The 17,818-nt window shown below is 44.2% G+C and overlaps 2 protein-coding genes across 7 annotated transcripts in view; both read left to right on the top strand.

The window, feature by feature from the left end:
• Positions 1-17,818, top strand: part of RABGAP1 (RAB GTPase activating protein 1) — a 75,397-nt gene that overhangs the window by 29,628 nt on the left and 27,951 nt on the right. For all 6 annotated transcript variants that reach the window (XM_082327729.1, XM_082327730.1, XM_082327732.1 and 3 more), the window contains one exon: positions 1,769-1,919. In XM_082327729.1, coding sequence (XP_082183855.1) covers positions 1,769-1,919 — 151 coding nt within the window. The remainder of the gene's footprint in view (positions 1-1,768; positions 1,920-17,818) is intronic.
• On the top strand, positions 9,242-11,104 carry GPR21 (G protein-coupled receptor 21). The gene has a single exon (XM_082327734.1). It carries the CDS (start codon positions 9,509-9,511, stop codon positions 10,553-10,555), a length of 1,047 nt encoding a protein of 348 aa, XP_082183860.1. The 5' UTR covers positions 9,242-9,508; the 3' UTR covers positions 10,556-11,104.

Raw genomic sequence — 17,818 nt, 5'->3', positions numbered from 1 at the left:
GATCCCTTTTCCCTGCCTCTCCTAGGCTTGTAGGAACATCTTTGACAGATGAGCTCTGTGCATCTGGTGCTGTGAGAAAGTTTCTTTCAACTTGAATTTTTTTGTAATTCTTCCAAGGGCTCAAGGATAATTAAGCCACCTGACTCCCATTGAAAATGTTTTGGCAGCTCTAAGAGGATATGAAGTGCTTCTGTGCTAATGCTGGCAACAACTTTAATATGTGTTAAAGGGCTTTCCTTCTTAACTAAAAACAAGTATTTGGAAGTAATGATCCTTGAGCTTTTAACGTAAGAGGATTGAAAATCATAAAAATCAGAGTTCAGGTAGTTTCATGCTAGTTTTTTAGAATCCTGTAATTAGATTTGTATAGCAACTAAATATGCATTGGTATTTTGTGATTTTTAAATAATATTTGGCTCATATTTCGTAACTGCTGAGTCACACAATTTTCTCATTTCAAAATAGTTTGGAAGAATCTCGTAGCGCGTGGCTTTTTGTCTACAGCCTTACAGTTCATGGCTGTATCCATTGGAATTACTGTTGTACTTATTCTGATCCGAGATTAAGGCAAAGCAGTTTTATAGGCCTTTACAAAGAGTTTTAATATTTTGTATGGAACAAGTGTTTTATATAAATATTTATATATATTTATATATTATAGTGGTATAATAAATGCTCTGTAAATATATGTCTATAGATATGAAGGTGTGTATATATATACAAAAATTTAACAATTATATAAATATTATTTTTATTATAGTTGATTTTGTTTAGAGAAAGCAAAGCGAAGGAGGACATTATGCTACCAGGTCCCGTGCAATATATACTGATATAAATGTCGGACATTGCTAGTCTCCAGATTACTGTGTTGGAACACTGTAGACCGGAGAAAGGCAACAAGGAGTCCCAGCCTGTGTAAAATTATCATCCACATATCTGTTAGACTGTTAACAAACATTATTAAATACCAGTTTATTGTTAAGAAGATAATGTGATCAATATGATGCAAGTTCAGTTTTTTGCCTGGCTTTGTCTATCAGTCCTCTTAATCATTTTACCTAGAAGTTTGTTTTTAGTAACTGCAGAAAAAAATGTAATTTCTTGATTTAAGGCTCCTGTCTCTTGGGGATTTTATGTATAAGCCACGAATGGACTGTTGAGCTTAACTTTCTGTAACTGCATAAATTACATGTAGGTTTAGTTTTTACAACTTAGAGTGCTGTAATTTATGAGCTGTCACCAGTCTCACTTGAAGAAACTGTTTAGATGGGACTAGCTTGTACAGTGGAAGCTGCTTAAATGCATGGATGTAGTTAGATAACCATGTGGGACTTTTTTTATAGCTCTGTTTGCCTGCCTTTTCTCCCTCCCTCACCTGGAAGGTTACCTGCCTGCTCGAGTGTAGGAGGACTAGAGAGCAGCATATGCTTCTGCAAACTAATTCTGGTTTTGGTGTCGTTTGAGCTTGGAATCTTACACAGTGTGGCATCTGTCCTCCAGTTCTAGATTTTGCTGGAGTGTTTTGGTTTGTTGAGTGTTTTATATATTTATATTATATTTAAATGTAATGGGAATCAAGGAAATCGTTTGGAAAGTGCTTCTCCAAATCTGTTTTTTTTCATAACTTGAATTTCACTTACTCTGGCAACATATGGACTGTCTTGAAATTCCTGTCATTTGACATGTTTGATGTTACACATCAGTTGTTGCTCATGTACCCGTTTATTTGTATTTGGATAACAGTAACAATGCCTTCCCCTACACCCAGGCACCTCAATTTGAGCGTGAGGCCAAAGACATTGTCAGCGTTGGTGAGAAGCGGTGTCCCTGAGGCCCTAAGAGGAGAAGTGTGGCAGTTGCTGGCAGGGTGTCATAATAACGATCACCTGGTGGAGAAGTACCGAATTCTCATCACAAAGGTAGAATGCTTTTTTTCATCTTTTTTTCCCTCATATCGTAAGGAATGGAAATACGGAGACTTCCGAGCGTGTACCCTCTTGCTTAAAGGTTCATGAGTGTATCTGAATATAGCCTATCAACCAGTGAGTATAATCCAATCCTCCCTCCAACAAAAACCCCTAACATGCAGTGCTAGTTGTGCCATTATCTCTACTTGGAGTGCTTTCTTTTTAATAGTCCTCCTTCTTTTTCACTTGGATGAGTTCTGAGTTACTTTGTCAGAAATTAGTATTCTATTAATTGCTTTCATGACTGACAGAGATTAAGGGAGCTCATTTCCTTTGCTTGTTTGGCTTTCCTGAACGAAGGCTGAATTTTGCTGTATTGTCTTCACATTTATGCTAAAAATCCAATGCTAGTTGAAATTGCAGCCTTTTTTTGATAGAAAAAACAGAATGCTTTGGACATTTTTGCACTAGACAGCAGTTTTTTAACTTCTCATCTTGAATGCTGACCTCAGTAATGTAGGAAAAGAAAATAAGAATCGTATATACGTTTGGTATTTCTCAGAGTTCTAGAGCAACAAATGGGTCGCAAAATGAAATGTCACTTCCTTATCCAGAAAACCGATGTGTGAATTTGGATTTGACCGTGATCTGTGTAGATACATTGTATTTTACTGCTTTCATCAAACATGCAAGTCTAGAAGGACTGTATTAGAAATTATTAATGATGCAACTTTAGTACAAATATAACAGAAATTAATTATTCACCAGTTAAAAAAGCAAAACAACTGAATCAGCCTTTGTATATCTATGTTCTGATGGCGCAGATTCGCAAGGAGCAATTAAAGACCTTATTCTGAGGGCGAGAGGGCTTCTGAAATTAAACTCCGTTTCTGCTGGAATCATGCAGGAAGGATCCTACGTGATCTGAATGAATCATGTTAGATTAGCTAAAAATGTTCCGCCATAAGTACTTTCACACGCTTGTTGAATATAGAAGAAACTTGATCTGAATTCCTTAATATTGGTGCATGCATTATAGAGCTATAACTTGGATTTTATGGTGAATAAATCATACAAATAACGTGGAGGGTGAGTGCTCTGGCAAGGAGTGTGTGACAGTTACCCTGTTGTGTTATTTTAATTGCCTAGTGAGTAGCTGACAGTGTCACTTGTTTCTCTGTTTCGATGTTTTGGTATCAGAATGGAAAAGATGATCTCTTCGTGGCACAGTTGGTGACACGTACTGCTACTATCTTTGTGAGCTAGAAAGGAATAGTGTTAACATTTCATTTTTAAATCTGTGAAACCTTTCCACTCATTTACATTTGGCAGAGACAAAGGAAATAACCTGGATCGAATGTGTTGGGAGCATCTCTAGAGTCCAAGTAAAAGGAGAGTAGGCTGATCCAGCACTGTGTTCTGCAGCAAAAGGCCTGGCTATACCTGCACTGGTCCTTCAGCGTGGAAACTAGTTAAGGAATTAAACAATGAAAGAAAATGAGTACTGAAAGACCATTTTCAGGCTCTGCTGTAATCATATGAGGTCTGTAGTATACTACCAGCATGCTATAATAACCAGCTCAAGCAAATGAAAATGAAGTCTCCTTTAATCTGGAAGTGCCATATTAGACCACTGTTGAGGCCGTTTGCCTTATTGTGACTTCAATGTAAATTGCGTGAAAATGGGCCCTGACGGTTTCTGTAGAATGGACAAAGATCGACGCTTTGAGAGCAAAAGTGTCTGGTTGGGCCACGGTGGAACTGTGATTGCTTCAGTCTGCAGGCAGTGGAAGAGGTGTAAGGTTTCGAAAAAGGTTATCAGTGGCTGTGCGGAAGTACTGAAGATGCGAACAGGCGAAGAATACAAAATTGTTTGGGAGGCTGATGGGAACATGAATTCAAGACCCAGGAGGATAACGTTTGCAGACCCGTCGTATGTAGTATATGCTAACAGTATAACAATGCTGGATTGTGCTGTGGCTTTCATTTTTTATTTTCATGCCTTTCATAGATTATTTGATGATTTTTTAGTTCTAATGTGACTAATTCGTACTGCTCTGAAAATAGCAGCTCAGTTACAGTCAATATGCAGCAATGCGCAGGAGAAAACGTGTCTGGGAAAAAAAGATATTTGTTAATTATGTGAAGGCAAGGGTCTCTTATAATATATTGCTTTACCGTCCTCGTAATGCTTTGCCACGTTTTGCATGTCACTAATACAAATTCTTCTCTGGCAAGCGTGCAGTTATTTGCATTGCCATGCACTGAAACTGGTACGTCTGAGCATAACTGCTGTGGTGTAGTGCAGAAGCAGAAGGAGTTGATGGAAAACCTTTGCTCTTCAGTGCAAGTAGGAGATGCAGTAAGCCTGTTTGAGTACTCCTAATCCAGTGCCCCATCTCTCTTAATGTTGACCTCTATTCCTGTAGCTGCATTTGATTTCTGTCAGGCTTTTCATGACCCCATGCGGCAGCACAGTCTCAAATTAATAAGGATCTGTGTTGACAGCTGCTTCAAAAGCTTCTGGCCTCTTTCAGGGATTTTTTTTTTCCCCCTGCGCGCAGGGTGTTGGACGCAGGCGCCCCAGTATCTCTTCTGGTGTTTGCTTTCCTCTGCAGTTCTGGCCTCTGGTGCTCGACGAGTCTGTATTTTTGCTTTCTTTTGCAAATTAACTGCTGCAAGGATAGCTTTTTGCTTATTGTTAATGCGTGGCTACTGAATGATTGAAAAGGAAATGTCTTCTGCTGTGTTCTACCAGTGAAGGCTGTGTCTAGGTCTCTTCTTGAATCTGACGTGTGCTTTAAAAATGGCGTTGAAACCGTGCCTCTAGGTGTGCTCGTTGCGTTCTAGTCATCGTGACAGTGTTTATTAATTATTTGTTCCTTATTTCTTCGAGAAACATTAGCTGGGCTTTTGTACTCTGTGCTTTTGTTGTTGCGGTAGTGTCTAAGTTTCACCATTGTGGTGCTTCCACAAATTACTTTTGAGAATTTGCACACCATCTGTGTGCAGTAATAAAGCTTTTAGCAACTCCAGATTGCCGTGCTCGTGGTGGGGAGCGTGGATGAAAGCCAGCCCAATGAATTAAGGTCATGTCCCTACTGGGGACAGAAAGCAAACTCTAGGTAAATGAATCTAGACAATCCCTTTGAGAGGCATCTGTTCCTGGTAGGACTTTGGCAATCGTGGTTACGGCTGTTAATCTTCAGGCTTCCAGCCACTGAAAGGTAGGAGAAGAGACACAGGGACTCGCTCCAGGCATTAATGGACACCTGCAGGAAAAATATTTTATGTTTTTGACAGTCATAGGTGGATGGAAAGTATTGTTGGGTAGAAAACTTGTAAAGCTAGCCACACCGGTTAAAAAAAAAAAAAAGATCATGATACAAAGCAAGATAGACAACAGCCACTTTTCAGACAAGGTTTTTAAAAAGCATTAATACAACCCCTGAATCTCTCAGATCAGTGGCGATCTCTCAGTGGAGAAGTACTTCATAATACCAAAATTTTAAGAACCTGACATTTACAATATTGAGGAGAAAAGAAACGCTTTTGGATATAGGTCTGTGTGGGAGGAAATAATGTTGAAAGGAAAAAACCATGAACTGTTGTACCAGATAAATACACTATATTAAGAAAATCACAACGTGAGAGGGGTGTCGCGTGGCACAAATAATAATAATAATAAAAAAAAAAATATCCCGTGGCAGGAGGAGTATCCTGGGACGTTACCCCAGGGTCACCATTTCTGGTAGAAATTCCAGGCCTGGTAAGAGGTGAATTTGTTGCAGGTTTTCAAGAACAGGACTCTTGCTACCCACTTTCTCATCTTCCCACTTTTTTGTCTCCATGAGCAGAGGATTGCAGTACACAAAAGCTCTACCAAATATAATCCTCTGTCTTGGTGCAGATGATACTAGTTTTTAATGAAGAAATAGACTAAAATGTCACTACCATTATTTACCTGAATGTGTTGCTTCATCGGTGGCATAAAATGTAACAGTACTTTAGCTGTGGGTGGCTAACATTTATTTTCCACTTGTATCACAATCACATTTCCATATGTTCATATAAATTAAGAAGAATACATTTAATTTTCAGGAGTACAAAGGGGCACGATTGTGTACGATGAACTGAAATTAAACCTCACGTACATCTGTGAATCATGGTATAAGAAGTATGACGTAGTCTTGCTGTCAGTGTGCCTGAACCTCTAGATCCCTTGCTTGATTAGTTTTGATCACGTGGTGATAAAAGTTTAATTATCTTTTACCAGCAGTAGTTTTCCCAAGAGTTCTCGTTGTAAGTTTGAATGATTTCTTGAATACCTTCTGATAGTCTTAGATGAAGTCGTACTGTGTCACTGCGTAGAGTGGGAGAAGTCTCTACAACGCAGAAATCTTTTCAGCCTCTCGCAGACCTCAGCCACCCGAACCACAGGTTTTAATGTCACTTAGGAGCGGTTCTTCTCGGTAAGCTGGTTGTGCGCTTGACCAGAGGGCTGGGGTAGCAGGTGGGTTTATCTCCAGCCCAGTTACCTCCCAGTTGCAATTTACCCGCTTTGGCCACTTTGGTCTGGCTTCTGGTGCAGGGGTGCTTGAGAAAATTAACTTGAGAGATGGCTGGTTTGGGCTTGGGTGTGTTAAGCCATCAGGAGTAAGCTGGCATGAACTTCGAACAGAGTTATCCCTGTCAGCTTTGGAGAAACAATAGAATGTCAGGTAAAGGAAAAACCAGACCTGTCGCTTCTACAGAAATACCTGTCAGCTGTGTAGGAGTTACGCTTGTACTGGCAATAAAAATCTAAACATTGGGGAGTTTGTGATTTGGTGGTGCATCTTTTGTTTTGAGATTTCAGCAACCAGATGTTGTTTTGGTCAACCTCACCGTTTCCAATGCTGCCTTGTTTTTATATATCTGAGATATATTTAAAGTTCAATGTATGTTGTTTTCTTAAGGATGTTTATAATGTGTCTATTCATGCCTAAGGATCCAGAAATACTATGTGAACCAATTGGTATGTAAATCATTCTCTGCTTTGGAAGGATAGGAGATCGTTTCTCCAGCAGTAATTCAATCATAACTTGGTTTTTGTATAACCACAATACCCTTGCCTAAATTTAATTCAAAGTTTATGTTTCCTAGCTACAGTTCTAGTACTTTAATTGCCATGAGTAGAAACGCCATATATTTTAACAAAAATGAAGGACAATAGTAAAGGGATCTTTTTTGGGGTAGAGATAGGGCAGGAAAACCAAGTTTTTGTTTTCAGGCTTTTGCATGAGACTAACTAAAAATCTGCCAAGTCATGCTGTTGCCCAGCACAGATTTTTGACCAATACAAGTGTATTGTACAATGTTTTTTTCTACTTACAGGTCAGCTAAAATCCCGAGCGTTGCAGTGTGATTGCTTTGAGATCTGTCCCTTTGGCTGCAATTCATTTCCCATTAGGTGTCCCGCAGAATAACAAATGTTTAGCTTAGGTGGACCGAAACCTTGGGTTTGCTGGTGTCAGTTGAATTCAGCGTGTGGACTTAAGCTCCTAAGGATGCCAGTTGCACGCTTTCATTTTTGACAAAAGGACTTGAATTGCTGAAGAGCCTCACTCCAGTCTCTTACTGGTTTGATCAGTTCAAAGACCCGTTCCCGTAGCGATGGGCCTGTCCTAAGCCCTGGCAGTGGAGCAGTCTGGTGTCCGGGCTGGAGAACGAGCTTCCACATGCCACGGGAGCGTGTTTTCCAGCATGTCGAGTGGGTAAAACGCTCTTGACAAACAACATACGAGTGTCCTGTGATGGCATCTTCGCCTTGCGTGCATCGAAGAGGTTTTTCTGGTTAAATACGGGTGATGGTATTAGCTTATGGTATGAATACAAGTTTAAGTGCTGTGTCGTGAATCTCGTGCCTCTTTGCTCTCTGGAATGTCATTGGGTTTTCCAGTTTGTCTAGTTGGGTGTAGGTTGTCTCGGGGACTGTCAGGGACAGCGACGCCTTTGGGTTTTGTGTATGCAGGAGGTGCTTCCCTGCCTGGATCAACATCTGGATTACCGGTGGGACCCAGTTCTCGGCTTTGCCCTTGGTTTCAGGTGTCTCCTAAGCAACACAAACTACACCTACCAAAGACACGTTTATTCCAGAATAAGCGTTTCCCCAAACGGGCTCGGATGGAAAAGCCTTAAATTACGACTCAACGTTTGAATTCCCGTCCTTGCTTTGGACGGCTGTCATTTGCCGTGCGGAGAGGTGTTGAGAGGAGGAGCAGGGGGGCGCGGTGGGTGTCTGTCCGCAGGACCGGGGCGTGGGTGGGTGCCTGTCTGTCCGCAGGACCGGGGCGTGGGTGTGCGTCTGTCCGCAGGACCGGGGCGCGCAGGGGAAGAGCCGCTGCCGCCGCTGCCCGCGGCGGGGGACCCGCCTCTTGTCCCGGAGGCTGCGGGGTCGGGGTCGCGCCGGGTGCCCCCCCCCCCCCCGCCGGCCACCGGTGAAACGGGCTCGCCCGCCGCCTTTTGAGGGGAAACCCGCATCTCCGAGGCGGCGGGCAGCGGCGGCCGGGCTCCCCTTCCCCACCCCCGGCTCCCGCCGGCGGCGCGGGGCCGGGCCCGGCGCTGGGGGCAGCGGGCGGGGGGCTGCGGCCCCGCTCCCCGCCGGGTCCCCGCCGGCGCCGCGCCCTCCTCCGCGCTCCTGCCCGCCTCCCTCCCCTTCCTCCCCGCCGTCCCCTCCCCCCGGCTCCGCATCGCCGCGGCCGGAGCACACGCCGCCCGGGCCGGCGCCCGGCCGAGGATGCTGCCGGGCTTTTGTTCCCCTGCGGCAGGTAGGGGCCGGGGCGGCGGGGCGAGGGCTGCGGCCCGGGCCGGGCGGGGGGCGGCTGGGCGGCGGCGGGGGCCGGAGCGGCGCGGTCCGGGAGAGGCGGCGAACAAAAGCGTCGTGCAAAATGGAGCCAGGAGAGAAGGGCTGGACCCCCTCCCCGCCGCGCATCCCTCCGCCCGCACGGCCGGCGGCAGGGCTTTCGGGCAGGCTGCTTCGCCCCGGGAGCCTCCCCGCGCTGCCCGCCGCCGGAGCCCGGCGCCCCGGGCCGAGGGCGTGGGGGAGCGGCGGGGCAAGGAGCGGCGGGAGCCCGGCGGGGAGCGGGGGCAGGCGGCGGCGGGGAAGCGCTGTAGCAGGGCGTGGGGAAGGAGGGGTGGCGGTGGAGGTGAGAGGCGGTTCTGTAAAGCACTTTCCCCTTCTCTCTGTCAGCCCTCGGAGGACTCTCGTCCTGAGTCGGTGAAGGTTCCTTCTCCCTCTTCCCCCGGCCCCTCGTCCCTCCTCGGCGAGGCAGCCCACCCGGGAGGGCTTTAACATCAGCCCTCTCCCGTGTGCGTGTGTGAAGTTGCTGACATGCCTGCCGCTGGGTCCCGGTGCACCGGTGGCGGCGGGGAGCCGGATTTAAAGGGGAATTGTGCTGCAGACAATGCACAGCAGCAGCATCTGGAGCAGCCCTGGGGACTGGAGCTCCGGTTTTGACATTGCTACACACACAGCACCAGCCGCAATGGCAGCAGCTGCCTGGAGTGGCTGCAGGCAGCAGGCAGGAGCATGAAGTAAAGAGATCACTGCAGTGCTCAAGATGAACTCCTCTTTGGTTGGCAACCAGAGTGGCCGGCCGTTCTGTCTCCTGGCCATTAGCTATTTGGAGACCATCAATTTCTGCCTCCTGGAAGTGGTTATTATTGTGTTCCTCATGGTGCTGATTATTTCGGGCAACATTATTGTGATATTTGTCTTTCACTGTGCACCTCTGCTGAACCACCACACCACCAGCTACTTCATCCAGACTATGGCGTATGCTGACCTCCTGGTGGGCGTGAGCTGTCTGGTGCCTTCTTTGTCTCTGCTGCACTATCCTATTGTTTTGAGTGAGTCCTTGGTTTGCCAAATCTTTGGTTACGTGGTCTCAGTGCTGAAGAGCGTCTCCATGGCCTCTTTGGCGTGCATTAGTATTGACAGATACATTGCCATCACAAAGCCGCTGACCTACAACACGCTGGTTACCCCATGGAGACTTCGAATCTGCATACTGATCATTTGGCTGTACTCCTGCCTGGTCTTCTTACCTTCCTTTCACTGGGGAAAGCCTGGATATCACGGAGATGTCTTTCAGTGGTGTGCCAATTCCTGGAACACCGATCCCTATTTTACCCTCTTCATTGTGGTGATGCTCTATGCCCCGGCTGCTTTCATCGTCTGCTTCACTTACTTCAACATCTTCCGCATCTGCCAGCAGCACACCAAGGAGATCAACGAGAGGCGAGTGCGCTTCAGCTCTCAGGATGGGGAGGCTGGGGAGGCACAGCCTTGCCCGGACAAGCGCTATGCCATGGTTCTTTTCCGCATCACCAGTGTCTTCTACATCCTCTGGTTGCCCTACATAATCTATTTTCTGCTGGAGAGCTCCAATGTCTATAGCAACCGCATTGCGTCCTTCTTGACCACTTGGCTTGCCATTAGCAACAGTTTCTGCAACTGTGTCATTTACAGTCTCTCCAACAGTGTCTTTCAGAAGGGGCTTAAGCGTCTCTCAGGGGCTATTTGTGCCTCTTGCGCTAGACAGAGGGTAGCTAAGGACTCCTCTACCTCTAGGAGCAAAAGATCTTCCAATGGATGTCATGTCTAAGACGCCTGTCAGCTGGACTGGGAAGTGCAGGGACAATTCCGTAAATTGCAAAATAAGTTAAATATGATTTTCAGATGTCCAGATTTGCAAAAAGGTTTCTGAGAAATGCTGCTGACATAGAAGAATCAGGAGCACATATCATTGTGATTTCACTTTAAAAAAATATTGCTGTGGAGGAGGCTGTGGAGTTTCACCTCCATATTCATTTTTAAGAATAAAGCTGTATCTTGACACTTACCTCTCCAGCTGGTGTGACTGAATGGAGTGGGTGTCTGAGAGCTTCGGCAAAATGTAGTCTTTCTTACAGCTTTACTAGGTTCTTTCGAGATTCGTGCTTCACATGTAAATGATAGATCTGAAGTGGAAATGTCACAGTGTATGGTATATTACAGGGATTTTTTTTTTAACATATGCCAAAGTATATTGACACGATGTTCCAGCATCATAACAGAAGGGTCCAAACAATTTGTTTTTTTCAGTGCTACCTAGACAGGACTTCTAGAACAGTAGTGAACAATGTGAACATTTTAGTGTGAACTTAAAGTCTTATTGAGCCATGAGTGCAGTGATGTGATCCGAACAGTCGTACGCTTAGGAGGACTGATCTGGCGTCCGTGCCCCGGTTCTCTGGTAGGATGCATGCATGCGATCAGAGTACGGCATCTGCATTTTCCTGTTTGTTGTGAAATAAGAAGAAAAACTTGGATCAGACCAAATTTAGCAGTTAAATAAAATGTGTTTTGATAAGCTAAGAGAAAATACATGTTGCTTTATGATACCAGAGTTGTGGCAGCCACTCGAGGATGATGCCAACATGTGAAAATTATTCTCAAACCAGTGGAGAAATGCCACGGTTTTGCGTGTGGAAATTTTCTCAAGAACAGCTTTAAAAATAACATGTCCCCCTTTTTTTTTTTTTAATCTAAATTCTTCTGATATTTTACATACTAGAACTTAAGGGGAAAGGAAAGAAAACAATTGTCTTCTAAACAGCTAAGGGAACTATGTTGTAAATTTAACTGTAGTATTTGAGTTATTCATAAGTGCACAGAGCTAAATCAGAGACATTTTTCTTTAGCCTTTGTGGGATTAAAGATCGTTCGAATATAGCAGGAGCTAAATCCTGTTGGCAAACGCATATCTAACTGGTCAAACAAAGTCAGTATCTGAGAAACAAAAACTCATTGACCGCAGCTTTTTCAAGCTAGTTTAGATTAAATATTTTTCAGTACTGTAATGCTGTTAAGAAGGCAGTATGGCCCTCAAATGGATTAGTTTTCCTAAAGAAAATCCTTGTCTTTTTACTGATGCCATATTGGAAAATGAAAGTGAACCCTGTGTTCCTGTAATAATGGATTACAGTCTGCATCGTCTTATCCCGCCCTGCCCCTGGGACAGGGCTGCCCCCGCCGCACCGCTGCTCTGGGAGCAGGTTACCTACCGTGGCCGCCCGCAGCTCGCTTCCTCCGCTGTGCTTCCAGTCGGTGTGTTGGACTGCCGTGAGCCTGGGGAATTCGTGAGCACGCGTCTTACAGTTGGTCTGTACTCTCTTAGTCATAGTGGGAATGAAAAAATATTAGGGAAAAGTAATGTGATATTTTTTTTTTTTTTAAATTTTTTTTTTTTTAGAATTGGGGTAATTCTCTTGGCCAAAGGGAAGACTCTGTATTTTTGTTAAATGGTTTCAGGTCTACCGTTGTCGTAGATCAAGATCATCCTCTTTTTAGTACTCTACCGTGTCCCTCCTGCAAGCATACACATCCCTCCTCTCCGGTCTGCTGTGAGCCCTGGCCTCTCGTCTTCGTGCTTTGCCCTGGAGGATAACAGTTCATGTCTCTGTCCTGTGTTGGCACGTGCAGCGGTTGCTACAGGCCGTCCTGCTTGCTGCCCGTCCGCGTTTACTCCAGTAGAGTCTTGTGAGGCTGCCAGGGAGGCAGCAGCGAAGGAGGAGAGCAGCGGGATGAAGCGCTCCTGGCACGGCTCGTACTGGTCAGCACCCATTGCCGATAGACAGGAGTTCCTCTCACGGATACGTGCGTGTGCCTGCTCCTGGGGCGGACGGGGCAGAACCCCCGACTATAGCTGCCCAGTTTTGGTTTGAGAACCCTGTTACAAAGCACATTTAAGTCATATCTTGGTCTGCTTTCAACGTATTTCATCAATAGACCAAACCTTTCAAGATAAACTTCCTCCGTAGTTCATCTGAAATTTTAAGAACAAAGGTTGTCTAAACCCTGATGCCTTCACGGCGACATTTCTTGTTATCTTTTGTAATAAGGCAGTGTCTAGAGCCAGGGCTTACGCTGTGATCCTTGCACAGACACGATAGAGGTGATTTGTTCTGCAGAGCTCTTGCAGTCTGAATTTTGGTTAGAGACACAGACAGCCGTGGGGGGAGCAGAGCGTACGGGTGTAGTGAGTCATTTGTAAATGGTGTAATAAGCTCACAGCACATCAGCTGGCTAATTGTTCTCAAGGGTTTTGTAGGTATTATGGCAAAGGTGGGCTTTGGGGAACAATTTAAGGGCTTTAGTCACTAATATCAAAGGGGGTGCGTGTGATATTTTTGGAACAGCCTCTCAGGTAAACTCCCAATAGCTTTTCTCTGACTCTTCACCTTATCTAACATTTCCAGGTCTTTGAAGTGATGCAACCTATCACTAAAATAGCATTTGATTAAATTTAATAGAAGAAAAGAATCTGCTAGGGCATAAAACCCTAAAAATGGCAGTTTCAGGTTTAAGTGGAAGCTGGAGAGCAAAGATTGTTGCCTTTTTTTTTTTTCCATGGCATGAATAGAGGGTTTAAATAGGAGCATTGTATGCTAGTTTTTGAGAATATGGAAAATTTAAAAAAGTGGTCAGGGGTCTAAATCATGGCATAGAGATTTAACTCGAGATGAAGCAGTTGCTACTTCCGCTATAAGCCTAGAATTGTACTCAAAGTGTAGTGGCTGTTACAGATGCAGATGCACGCTTGCAGCTGTTGTTGCTTTGCAGCTAGGGTTCAGTTATAACATTCCTAACAGCCAGGCTTTTGTTCAGTTGCCTTACTCATCTCAAAGTCTTCATCAGCTCAGATGATTTCCGTGAGAGGTGAAAATCAGAATCTGGAAGTCTCCAAGAGATGAGGACAGAGAGGAGTTGCAGCCGAGTGATGCGTTCAAGTTTCATCCAGTGTTTGCACAGACACTTTTAAATGTTGCCTCAGTAGCTTAGTTTTAGTGTCAAATATTTCTGGTTTTGTCTGTGTTAATTTATTGATTTTTTAAAATTTTAAATTACTTTTTTTTCTTCTAAGTTAATTTAATGTTGATCTAGGTTTGTATGTAATTAGGTGTTTTAAATATTCATAACATTTGAGTCTGTTGTCTTCAGTGAAATTGCATGGGGGTTGATCTTGTTCACTGTGCCAACTGTGGAAGAAATCATTTTGAAATGTATTACCTTGTTTGCTCAGCAGTCCATTTAACATCCTTTGTCATATAGCTAACATGAGGCACAGTAGTCCTTTTCATCACGATCTCTGCTATGAATTGTTAGGCAGCAAACTTTCCAGTTGGATCGCTTCCATCGTTGTACATAGGAATCTAATCCTTCCTTGGCTATATTTGTATCTGAGTGTGCCTGGTGCTTTAGAAATTGGTATCAAGAGCATTGCACAGATGAATGCTACACCAAGGAGAAGACAGAAATCAAATTACATCTTCATAAAAATTGTGTGTTGTGATATGATTAAATTAACTGATTTTGAAGTTCCATCTCAGACTATATATATTTTTTTTTATTAGGGTTATCTGCCTCACTTTCAAATTAAGCTGCTTGAAGGTTCAATTTGCAGGATGCAATTCAGTGGCATTTTTTTAGTACCATGGAAAGGATTTCTATATGCACAACTTCTCAGAAGGTGATAATTTGCTTCATCTAGAACTCTTGATTATTTTTTTTTTTTAAAGTTTACTGGAAGTTTAGGTTTTGATTATATTGTCATTTTCCAAATAGGCTGGCAGAAAATCTATGAAATACTATTTTTTTATAATCTCCAATCAAGTGACAGTATTTTTTAACTCAACAGATATCTTTTGTGTGAAACAAAAGTTTTGCTGTTATCTACTGTTAGGTTTTTTTAATTAAATGTTGCTGGTTTCTACAGTCTTTATTTGCTATGAGGGGTTTTGTACTTGTTTTTAAGCTTCTTATCACTCAGAAATTTCTTTCTGCTAGTTGAAATTCTGACATGGCTCCGTGTCAGAGTGCCAAGGGGTAGTCTTGAATATTTGTCACAAATCTTTGACAAGAAGAACAAAGTACCGAGGCACAGAGACTCTCAAAGAGCAGCACGAGGTTGCATGAAGAGTCTTTCTTACAGCAGAGACTTAAATGAGAATTTCTAAATTTCAGTCTCGTGCTGCATCTCTATGGCATTGTTCCTCATATAAAGGTTTTACCTGTAAGAAGTCCTAAATTTCAGCAGTTTGTTTGTTCTGAAAAAGACACTTCCAAGGCGTATAGGTTATGTGAGATGGAAACGTTCAGTATGCAAATTGAATAAGTAGATTTTTCAATATTTATTGTGGTATTACCAACTGCTGTGATGATAACAGATGTACTGAACCTTCACGAGTCGGGAAGCCTGAAACGTTTCAGTCTGATCTTACTCCACATCAGGGTTTGGAGTTGACAGAATTTCTACTCCTAATCCAGGTCGGTGCTTTAAAAACGCGTTTCTTAGGAACTGATATCTGAGCATAGGACTCTACTTTTAGACATTACAAACAAAAGGCCCATTTAAAAATTTTCCAATTACTTGATTCATCTGTTGTAGGTAATTTTAATTTAGTAAGAGGAGGTGGAGGTTTTGGAGGGCTTTTGTTGTCGTTTTAACACATTTTTGATGCTGGGTACTTGAAGCACCTGCTAAAACATTTGCCTGACGTGGTCCTTATTTTGTTGTTTAGTTGAGAAACCTTTTTCTTCCCTTCTGTGACTTTGCAGAATACGACACATCCTTTCCGTGGTGTCATTCAAGATAAACTTGAATTTTACCTCACTACCAACACTCTCTGAAGTTGGCAAAGCACACGTCTGTAACTGATGTTTTCCTGACGTCCAAGAGGTGTAAAGGCCTCCGTGGGTTTTTATACTTAAATGGGGGAAGAGTAGCTGTTGTCCCTTACACGACTTAAAGGCGCGGACCCTGTGCGGACCCCGGGGTTGTTCTCTTGAGGCTTCCAGGAGGGCAGAGGCTGGGGCGTAACGGCAGCGGAGAAAGGCCCGAGCCGGGTCCGTTTCTTCTCCTGGTGAAAGCAGCGCTTCCTCCCTGCTGTCTCAGCCTGCCTCTGTCTTCCAATCCATTTTCTGCTCTTCTCTTTCCATTCCTATTGCTGAAATTCAGAGCTCTAGAAAGCATGGTTGACACAGGGCTTTTCTTATATTTCATAATCTTTATACGATCAATGCTGTTGTTTGTACGTGGCTGTGGCCTCAGGTCAATCAGGTCTATTAAATCTCTTACTCGCTTCGGGGTCCCTCAGACTTTGTCAAAGCGCGGGCTTGGAATCCATTTGAGCGAGGTCAGGTTCGACCTTGGGGCCATGGGGTTGTACAGACTGTCTCCAGCAAAGTAAACAGCCCCTCCGTTAGGGTGATGGGAGCATCCCCCATCGTGAAAACAACCCATTTTGCACTGGAAAAGTCAAAATGATCAAAGTGTTCTCCTGACTTCTAGAGGCCGCCGATGTCTTAAAGCTTCTCAGTTGTTGCTTCCCTTATTGCCTGTGCATTGCAGAGGTACCACTGCAAATGACTTTTTCTGCAGATAAGCAAAGGCAGATGATTTAATAGTAAAATTATGTGTGTACAGCGTTTTTGGAAGGGGAGAGCTCTCTAAATTAAAATCTAGTATGTGTAAAACCAGATGCAGTTGTAGTTAGAGAAAGAAACTGAAAGTTGTGGCCAGTGGAAACAAACAAAGGAAACCCCCTGGACAGTGTGCCTGCGCTGACGGTGTATCAGTGGCAGTTCTGTCAAAACAATGGAGTATTTAATTCGGGTCATATCCTTTACGAGACATTTTTTTTAAAAGATGGAGTTTAACCTTCTTGCCTTTGCTTTGCTGCGCTCCGGAGGCGGCTGGTCTGAGCCTCGGGGCTGCTGCACCTGCGGCAAACCGATTCCCCTCACACCTGGAGCGGAGATCCAGCCCCTCCATTTCCATTCAGGTAAAACGGGGTGATACCAGGCTGTGTCATGGTTGACCATCTGAGGTGGTGTAGCAATAGGGAAATAATCTGATGTGATAGAGCTTTAGTCAGCTTTTCAGGTTTTTTTTCTGTGAGGCAAAGTTTTCTGGACAGGTGAAATGTTCTGCTTATGCAGGCAGCTTTGCTGGTGGTTCTCCGTTCAATACCGACTTCTGTCACCTTTCAGTTTTTATTCCCATTGCAGAGTTTAAAACAAGCCACAGCCTGTGTCTGCTCTACGTGCGTTTAGTGGTGGTTGCAAATGGAAGTGTGTGCGGATTTCACCCATGTGGTATTTGGATCTCTTGAGCTTTAGCACTTAATGAAAACGTTAGGGTAAGTTACGTTCTTGTATCCTGATCCAGGTTGTTTATTTACAGCCTCTGGCGTACTTCAGCAATCTGTCCAGTCACAACTGATTCTCTAGCTAGTGAATTTGTGGTGACTTAAGCTGAGAAACAGAAGTTGTTAAAGTCATCTTTGTTTTGGCCTGAAGATTTGGGGGTGGGGAGCGTTGCGATCGCTGAGCTGATCGAAGGACGGGCAGACCCTGCGCCGGGGAGGGACCGGGAGGCCGAGTCGCTGTGGGACCGTTACCTGCACGCGGGGTGGTAGCCAGGAGCTTTATTTGCTGAGAAGTTTTTCGAAATGCTGAGCAGATGCACGTTGCATTAGATTATATTGAGAATTGGGGTTGAGATGGACCAACGCGTTCTGAAATGAGCGGTCGCTGCGCGTGCGGAGGAGCGCTGCGCGCGGGCGGCTCCTTTGCATGGGGGTTCCCTTGGGCGGGCAGGGAGAGGGAAGGGAGTCCGAACTTCTCCGTCCGACCTCTTTCTTTTTATGAATTTGTAAGATGAGGATAGCAATTTTGTAATTCAAAGCTTTGGCTTCTCTCTGGTGGTCGTTACTGGAGATCTTTTAATTAAAAAGTGAAATAAATTGAAGTAACTCCTTGTAAAGATGAACTCAAATCTTGCTGCGCATATGCGAGTCGTTCTTAAATGTTACAAAGATCACGT

The sequence above is a fragment of the Platalea leucorodia genome (genome assembly GCF_965183815.1).
Source record: "Platalea leucorodia genome assembly, chromosome: 15".
Lineage (NCBI taxonomy): Eukaryota > Metazoa > Chordata > Aves > Pelecaniformes > Threskiornithidae > Platalea > Platalea leucorodia.
This window is presented reverse-complemented; position numbering and strand designations above follow the sequence as displayed.